The 8,315-nt window shown below is 37.1% G+C and overlaps 1 protein-coding gene across 1 annotated transcript in view; it reads left to right on the top strand.

The window, feature by feature from the left end:
• The window catches only part of MTUS2 (microtubule associated scaffold protein 2), a 273,935-nt gene that overhangs the window by 208,275 nt on the left and 57,345 nt on the right, over positions 1 to 8,315 (top strand). Inside the window, exon 7 of the mRNA XM_072404531.1 lies at positions 7,703 to 7,914. Within this exon, the coding sequence (XP_072260632.1) occupies positions 7,703 to 7,914 (212 nt within the window). The remainder of the gene's footprint in view (positions 1 to 7,702; positions 7,915 to 8,315) is intronic.

Raw genomic sequence — 8,315 nt, 5'->3', positions numbered from 1 at the left:
GGCTATCTGTAAAGGAGACATTCTCCCCACTGTCAAGCAAATTAAGAGGCATTCTTCCCACTGAGAACCACACTAATATAATGTGAGTTGTGGATATATAATAAATATAGCAGGGGGTCCCTGAAGACCCTATTTCAAAGGGTTTCCTCATTTTAGAAAGGTCAAGAACACTTCTCTAAAATCAGATCCTAACACTCTAAAACTCCACTGTGGGCAGCCTGTGGCTCATTTACCTGTTTGTTTTAAAGTGTGGCCATTATATTCAGATACCCTGTTTCCATATTTCCATATGCTCCCCTGATTAATCTCGTCCCTCTCTTTTCCATTTTGCAGAGAATACAAAGTTTTGTTAGTGCTTTTTTCTTTTCTTGCTGATTATTCCTTATGATGTCACCATTACCTAATCTGTTATACTCTGTTCTTCTTTACCCAGTAAAATCAGATTCACCCATTATAGGAGTATACCACAGGAGGTGAATTTATCATTAAAAAAAGAGTGTACATAATTCATAGTAATAAATATATCTCATTACAGTGTATTGGAAAAAATCATTTTACAACTAAAAAGAGCACAGTTTCAGAACCCATTTTGAATAGCTTGGATTACAATATTTTTTGCTATCTGGCTAATCAGCATCATTTCACCTAATGCCTGTTCTGTGGACTCAATGGAAAATTAAAAGATATCTTTCCAGTGTGAGTCAAATCCTTTTTATTTGCCATATTGTGATGACAACTCAACTATTTGGATTTAACCTCACTTTCATTTCTGATGACATTGGTGTTGAGAACAATGAGGAATGTATTTATAAATTGTTCACCAGTCAATATGGTCGATTTTCAGCCATTCAGGTCCCAGGATCGAATCCCAGCCAGAACACTATCTTCATGGAGTTTGAGGTTCCCCCCGTGTTTGGGTGGTTTCCTCCGGGTACTCCGCTTTCCTCCCACATCTCAAAACATGCAGTTAGGTTCATTGGCTTCCCACAAAATTGACCTTAGCCTGTATTAAAGACATATAACTATGGTAGGGACATTAGATTGTGATCTACTTTGAGGGACAGCTAGGTCACATGACTATGGACTTTGTACAGCGCTGTGTAATATGATGGCGCTATATAATTACTGTGTAATAATAATATTAATAATAAATTGTTTCATTTGAAGATATTTTGTTTACTTTAGTGAATGCTGTGGTCTTTTGATAACTAACTATCCGTCTTCAGGCTGCCGCAAAGGGAGCATCAGGCGCCGACATCTTCTCTTCTCTACTTCCACGTTCTTCTTCCTATGGAAGGAGCAGCCAAGAGCCTCCCGGGATGCGTGTCATAGGTATCCCGGAAGGCTCTGCTCTCCCATTCATTCTTGATTCCCTAGGCGATCGAGAAAGGGTGTTGCACTTAAAAAAAACACAAACAAGAAATTTTGACTTTAAATAAAAGGATTGTGAAAATTCTGAGTTTAGGTATGCTTTTACAGGGATTTGAACAGCCGTGCATGAAGATACAGCCAAAGTAATGGGAGAACAATGTACATATACAGCCCTTAGAGACAGCGGGCCTGATTTAATAAAGCTAGAGTCTCATGAGGAAACCTTTGTGATCCAGCAAAATTGGAATAGATTTCTTCAAAATCATTTGCTATTAGTTGGCAAAGGATTTAAATCCTGGACAAGATCCATTCCAGGTTTGCTGGATCATCCACGTTCTCCAATGATATTCTATTTTCTTCAGTTTTAAAGAGCTTTAATATTCATGCCCAGTAAATTTCTCTAAAATGGACAATGCAAAAAACTGACATTGTCCCAGTAAATATATGAAAATTAAGTAATATTCCAATATATTGCGAAAATCAAAAAAATCACATTTCAGGTGGAAGTGAGTGATGTCAAAAAAAAAGGAGCCATGGTTGTTCAATTTAGGTGTACTTTTCTATGTGTTCCTCTCCTTATCTAGATATAAAAATTTCTGTGATTATTCAAATCATTGAAATATGATAAAAAAGAGGTAAATAATTAGACTTATATAGAACTATAGATCCTGCTAAATTTCCATACCATCTCCCAGCTTGGCAGTTTAATCAATATGTAACCACAAACGTCTCTGTTAGAAGATGTTTATCTGTCTGGCTTTGCACCATGGCAGTATAAAACACTTTTTATTCTGCCCAGCAATGTAATTTTCTGCAGCCAGGAGAACTAAGATAGAAGAAGCCCCTGCTTCCCTTTACCCATACAGCCTGATGTATTTTTGGCATCCCCAGCATCCCTCTGTGAGGCTGTGCACAGCTGAAGGGGATTTCAGAGGCAATTAGCTCCTGACTTAGTTCTACACTGCCATTGGCTGCTGGGACTTTATAGCCTCTCTGCTTCCAGTCACCAGTGCCTGTTGTAGTGTATAGCTGGGCTAATCTGTGCTGGAGAGTTTCTCTGTTAATTTACGGTTTCTGACCTTTGCCTGTTCCCTGGCATTTCTTTATACTTCGCCTGTACGACCTCTGCCTGTGCTCCTTCCTTTGTACCTTGCTTGATGGACGGATCACATGGTTTTGACCTTGACATGTATTCTGGATCACCTAGTATTCTTGTACTGTGCATCTGTGGGCTCCTGGTCTTTTGCCAGCCCATTCCCAGACACCAACCCTTGCACACTGGGGTCATGGGGGCAACCAAGTGCTGGGAGAGGCAACCAGTCTCCTGAGACTGAGAGGGGGCTTGTTATAGGTGAAGACTGCAGTGTTAGATTGAGGGACTGGTATTTGGTGATGACTGGTGCTGACCAGGGTCTTACAGTCACTTATAAATACATTTAAGACCATTTTTATTACCAACATTTTTCTCTATAGTTATTTTTCATCCAACATAACAATGTTTTTTTGTTTCAAATGTGATAGATACTTCTGCATTCAACTTTTCAGAAATAATAATACCGTTTATTTTCTCACTCGCATTTACAGCTGAAAAAAATCGCTAGTTTCCCATTCTTCAGCAATAAACATACAAAGAGAATGTAAAATAAAAAATAAAAGAAAATAGCCATAGAGTCGGCTCTATTCAAATGTATAGTTATGTATTGATTACCTTGCCATCCTTAGAAATTGTTTTACATTTTAAAATATTTTTCTTCCATCTCTGATAATAAAATAGAGGTATGTAAAGGAATATATTTCTCCTTTCTTCTGGTCTTCGTGACAAAGGGGGGTAATCTTCCTATTTCACAACTAAAAAAAATGTTTAAACTGCAATTAGTTTTGCAAAAAAGTAAAATGAATTGTAGGTAACAACTACAGGGAGCCCCCTACCCCACCCCATCCCCATAGCTTCTAGCATATTACTGCGTTATTATTCAGCATTAAAATACTTAAGGTAGAAACACCAGCCTAAAAACAGATTGCTATCCCTAGTTGTTAAATTAATTGAAATTATTATGCAAATTAGACAAAAAAAAGAAATAATCTTGGTATTTTTATAAAGCCATTTCTTGCAAATACAGATTTTCCAATATTGCTTTTTTCATTTTTTTAAGCTGTACTGCCTGTTCAAAGCATTTTTTTTCACTTTCTTTTGCATGAGGTGCATATAAAACTTAAAAATCTCTTATTTACTCCTTTTGGTCTGGTATTAAATATACCACGAAAGCATTTTTTATATATAGGTTTCAGTGATGAAACCTCTATTGGTCCAGCCACAAAACTAGTGAGCTTAGAACTTCCTGTGTGTTATCTTAAATAATGTTGTCAGTTCTGCCCAGTTCACCTGTAAACTACAAAACACAGACCCCTCTATGATATGGGGTCTGGGAGTAAATACAGCAGGTATTAAATGTACATTGCCTAAAGTGACAACACTATGGGTCTGATGTATTAAAGCTCTCCAAGGCTGGAGAAGATAACATTTCATCAGTGATCATCAGTGAACCAGGGTGATCCAGCAAATCTAGAATTGATTTCTTTTTGATTTCTTTGAAGTCATTTGATATTTGATCCTAACCAGATCCATTCCATGTTTACTGGATCACCCAGGTTCACTGATGAAAGTGTATCCTCCCCAGTCTTTAAGAGCTTTAATAAATTAGGCCCTATGTCTGCAGTCATACAGTACAGTACAGTATTGCTGGTCAGATCACCATTTGAAAACAATAGGAAAAAGAAGCCTAAAAAAAACAAATGTATGCACGAAAAGATTACATCCAAGGTAGAGTGTGCCTAAAGTGGAACTAAATGCATTGGTGGCTTGTGAGCGGCTCCCAAAATCTGCAAATATGCATCGAATGATAAACATCCTAAACATATTTTAAATGATATCTGAATGTATTTGAAATCCGCATTTAATCATGAACATCATTAATAAAGAGACCCTGCCACCATATCAGACAGTAATTGAAGGGAAATCTATCAGAGACCCTGACAGAGAAAAAAGCATTACAGATTTTAGTCCTTCCCTGCTCCCTTTTTATTGGTCAACCCAAAGTCAGGCAAAGATTGTGCACAGTTGTACCATATATCAAGAGTTTTTAGAAGCTGCAGAACAAAACTTAAAGAAACATGCAAAAAATTAACAAAGCACATCTATTTTGTGTAAAATTGTGACAGCAGAGCCCACAATAGCAGCATAGAGGAGAGATAAATGTACCAGGAAGCAATTGTATAGTCAATTCTGTTATGTCACTTTAAGTCACCTTGTATGCCCAGAAACAATTGATGGTGTGAGCTCTGACAGCAGCACATAGACAGGATAATAAATGCCCACATTTCAGATAAATATACAATACATACAAAATAATGGGCACAGTCGATTATCCTGCATTTAGCTTGCCCTGGTTTTGTAAGTGTCCCGGTTGCAGGTATAATACTACACAATTTATTTCTCTTTCCTTTGGTGCGCTATGGTCAATAAAATGCATTGTATATTTTATATAGATCAGCCATCTCTGTAAATAATTACATTATCAATGTTCTGATTTTGTGTCAGTTGTAGTTATTGTGTAAGTGGCAGATTAGCAGGTCTGTGAATACATGAGATATCAAATAGATTTTTACTGGCTCATGGCTCTGATTTCAGCACCCTCTTTGTGGACAGCAAAAACCTTCAGGAATAACTGTTTGTGGTAATTAGACTTTTGTGCGTAGCTAGATCTTTTATTGTGAATGATGGATACTGAGAAACTTGCTAATGCTCAATCCTATTACTTGATTGCCAGGATTGAAGCAATTTTCTTCCTAAACTCAAAGCATACCTAAAGCAGAACTAAACTTTAGATGGTGGGTGGTGAGTTTTTGTTAGCATACTTGCTGGTCCTAGCACACACTTACCTTTTTCTAAGTGTCCTGGAGCATTGACAGGTTCATAAGCCAGTCCCAAATAAACCCCATAAAGCGGCACATTTGTCTCCAAGGTCCACCACAATTCCCCAGCCATTAAGCAGCCACTGATGACGGCATTCCCACATATGCAAAGAAGTAATATTATCTCTGTTTTCTAGGCATAGCCACAAACAGAACCGGGTTCTATAACATGGCACATGGGCTGCGGGGAAAAGGTTTTAGCAGAAAACACTTTCCATGTCTCCTTAGGCAAAAAACTCTACTTCCTTGTGACTTTTAAATGTTGGTGTTTGGTTTGGCTTTAATTGTTAATTTGGAAATGTTAGAACCTCTTTCACATGGTATTATAGTCTATGGTTGCTCCCAAACAGGGACATAGAATATAAAACGTAATAAAAAAAAATAGCATTGGACTTTTTTGGCGTATATAGTGTTATATATCAAGTGAGATGCATACCATAAGAGCAGAATAGGTAACTTTAGCAAGGACTGTGCATTTTTGAGCTCATAGCACCTTATGTTTGATACAAAATATTACTGTTCTAAAAGTAGATCATGAATGTGACATTAGGTACATGTGCATCCTTGAAAACGTGGATGAAAATGAGTTAGAATACACTGACTCATGCAAACCTATTCTGCTATGTACACCTAACAAGGAAAATATGTAATATGTGTTTCTGAGAAATCTGATTTTTCTTTTTTTTTTTTTTTTTTTTTTTTTAAATGTTGTGATATTTATTACTATATTAGTTAAAAACAACCAATTTTGTTTATGTACTATATATATATATATATATATATATATACTAATTGGGGCAGTGGGAGCTGAAGAAAGTTTCGAGCATCTGTCCATAGTTATTTATAAACCATTAGAGGTTCCTAATATTGTTTGCACTTGGATAATTAGGAAACAAAGTTCTCAGTACTGGTTTGCTTTAATCCCTTAAGGAGTAAAAGCAGTAGATACATGAACACAGAGTACAATATGCATTTGTAACAAACTCATCTATCCACTGGAAGTTCAAATGTATACAAATTTAAGTTAAGGAACGGTCTTTTAACCAGATACTCAGATCTTTGGTCATAATTATGGGTCTGGAGGCTCTTATTTGCTCAATGCACAACAAAAGCTTTGCCACAAAACTAATTGCTTCCTGCCGCTTATGGTAGGAGAGTGAGGGATATACACTATCTGGCCTAAAACAGTCCCCCAAGTCTGAGGTTGCTTTCGGTGGTCAGGTCTAGGTTCAGCAATGTTATGTCCCTAAAATTATAAGGTCAGCTGACTATATAAATTTACTGAGTGGGTTTTTCCATCAACACATTTTTTCTTCCTTGATGGCACAGATATATTCCAAGAAGACAATACTAGGATTCATCAGGCTCAAAGTGTAAGAGAATGGTTAAGGCAGCATGTGAAAGACAGCATTTTCACACTTGGATTGCCAACCACCAGACCAGACCTTAAGAGTATTTAGGATGGGCAGGAGAAGAATTCATGTGGTGGTCTGTCTCTCCCATTATTAAAACATGATCTTGGAGAAAAATGAATGCAACTCTGGATGGAAATAAATAATGTTATATTGCATTGCATAAGAATAAACAATACCACCTCAAATGCGTCCTGTAATCCAAGTTAAAAACCAACAAATGAAATTTTTGAATGTGTCACCTTTTTTTGGCCAGGCAGTGTATGACATTAATGTTTTGCAGTACTTTTGCAGCCTTCTGAGTGAATGTATTTGGTCGCTAAAGCATGAGATTACTTGAAATCTAAAAGGGCTTTAAGAAGTTTTTCATTTTGATAACATAGCATTAACCCAATACAGAACTGAGCATACTAGCACCACAGGTAATTGGCCCCACATCCAGCCAACCAGAAAAGATTATTTACCTTTAGTAGCACCAAGGATAACCCGCTATAAAAGTTGTATTAGCACAGTTACTTATGCCCCTTTGAATTACATTTCTGCACTCAGCATAAGACTTCCTAATCATTAGCTCTTTCAAAAATTCTAGAATGCATTTACTTCGTTATATGTTTAGATCTTAAGTGGCTGTACTGTGTGCTAATTGCCCTGTTATTATTTCAGTCTCCAGTTTGGATAAAAAATTTACCAACAAACTGGTATATGTATGATGTTATGTTGCTTCTGTTATGCTTCAGAATTTTCTCCACATGCCCAATTTCAGAAGCAGGTAAATATTCTCTTTAAATATTTATCATGAAAATGTGTGATTTTTTTCCTGGGTTCTCCTCTTATTTTCTCAGTGTTTTTTATGGGAGATCAGGAGAGCTTCCAAATCATTTTGGCTCATTTATTGTCAGCTGTAGAAATTGCCTGCTAAAGCTAAAAATAGTTTTTATGCCTTCCAGGACACCCCAAGCTGAAGCCAAGCATTGTGAAGAATGGTTATCCTGCCAAGTCTGAGGCACCCACCAGAGATCCAGATCGGCACTGTGCACACAGGCTGAAGGAAAAATGTCAGGAGAAGACTAAGGAACTTCTATTTATAAGAGAGGAGTTCAAAAAAGCCAGCTGTGCATTTGTCGTATTTGCAGTGACAACACAGTATTTCTTTAGTAAGGTAAGGAAACCAAACCTTTTAACACTACTCATGTAAACTTTAAATTACCATTTAGACTGTCTCCGAAACCAAAAATACATTTGTTTCGTGACAAATACTGGCACAGCTAGTGCAGACAAAGGCTTTCAAAATTGTTGATTGCTACAGTTGCATTATGGGCCCCTCTATTACCTTACCTTGGTTTTCTATATAGAGTCTGCAGTGTTCAGCAAGACTTGTTGCAAAGTTTGTTCCTCCCAGAATCCAGCTTCTGTGATTGGTTCATACAGGATATGTATATAGCTCATGTTTTAATTTCATTTACCGTGTTTCCCCGATGATAAGGCATCCCCATCAAATAAGCCACCGATTTTTGCTCAAACAATTAAAATAAAGCACCCCCCGCAAATAAGACATCCTCC

The sequence above is a fragment of the Pyxicephalus adspersus genome, chromosome 1 (assembly GCF_032062135.1).
Source record: "Pyxicephalus adspersus chromosome 1, UCB_Pads_2.0, whole genome shotgun sequence".
Lineage (NCBI taxonomy): Eukaryota > Metazoa > Chordata > Amphibia > Anura > Pyxicephalidae > Pyxicephalus > Pyxicephalus adspersus.
Note: the sequence above shows the minus strand (reverse complement) of the source record. Positions and strands in the feature narration are given on the sequence as shown.